The sequence below is a fragment of the Lottia gigantea genome, assembly GCF_000327385.1.
Source record: "Lottia gigantea unplaced genomic scaffold LOTGIsca_3572, whole genome shotgun sequence".
Lineage (NCBI taxonomy): Eukaryota > Metazoa > Mollusca > Gastropoda > Lottiidae > Lottia > Lottia gigantea.
Genome location: NW_008709214.1, coordinates 1 through 1091, shown reverse-complemented (window position 1 = coordinate 1091; position 1091 = coordinate 1). Strand labels below are relative to the sequence as shown.

At 34.6% G+C, this 1091-nt stretch overlaps 1 protein-coding gene across 1 annotated transcript; it reads right to left on the bottom strand.

The window, feature by feature from the left end:
* Nucleotides 1–117: 117 nt before the first annotated feature.
* LOTGIDRAFT_147615 (hypothetical protein) lies at nt 118–970 on the bottom strand (the record flags this gene model as incomplete). Its single annotated transcript, XM_009058784.1, has 2 exons — nt 118–352; nt 762–970. Coding segments are annotated over 2 exons (444 nt in total), but the record flags the coding sequence as incomplete, so codon positions are not given.
* Between the last annotated feature and the right edge of the window lie 121 nt (nt 971–1091).

Below are 1091 nucleotides of genomic sequence, written 5' to 3'. Positions count from 1 at the left end.
TTGAAAATTGGAATAGCGAACATCGATGCTTAAAAGTCCCAGTACATACCTACAAAGTTAAAGAAACATTTTACTATCCCTATAAAAGCAACTGCAATGTTCAATACTCACATTAAGTCACTCACCTGAATTTCCATACAGTACTGGAAATATTGAGAGTACACAGGCTGCTCCACCAACAACCATACCACTACATAAGATTGGTTTTCTACCAATTCTCCCAGCAAATAATAATACAGAGCAATACCCTAGAAATTCTACAATATTTGATATAGTAAAATTGATGTAAATATTTCCGCTGAGATTAGATATATATAAATTCAAACCATAATATACCATAGAAATTACTGCCCTGAAAATATAAATTTATAAGGTAAATCCGCATTTGGTACAAACTTTAAACACTCAAATGTGTGGAGCATCATCCAGTAACCCCATGTGTATACATTGATAGATGTGTATAGATTGATGCTTTATTTTGTCTCTCATATGTTATGTGGTTAACGAAATGCGCGTACACCATTTTGCCGAGTTCTTATTGAATGTCACCGACCGTGGCAATAGCATTTTCCCCCAAAATGTATAGGATCAGAGAGACCTTTAACGTGCAGAGTAGTAAACCTGGAAACCTAACGAGGCGCTTTTTTCATAACAGCCCCTATATTATATAGACGGTCAAACCGGGTTCCAGCCGGTATCAGACCAAATATATTACAGATATCAACCTAATCTAGCTAATAAATACTGAAATATTATCTTACCAATTAAAGAATAAAATCAAAGATCTGATAACTAAGACGGGTGATGTAAACATTTCCCAAATTTTTACTCGTGGTTCTTTCTCCAAGCAATCTTTATCGAATAATTCATCGGGAAGTTCTACTTTATTCACTTTAGCAGCTTTACGTAAAATCTTCTCAGCTTCTTTTGTACGACCTTTTGATACCAACCACCTGGTTGATGCTGGGATAAACCTTGATTTTTACCAAGAAAGTTATAGAGATGAAACTGGGAAAAGCGTAGCGTGTCCGTTTAAATCAAACCACAACAATTTATTCAAAAAAGCAAATAAAATTCAAATACATTGACAA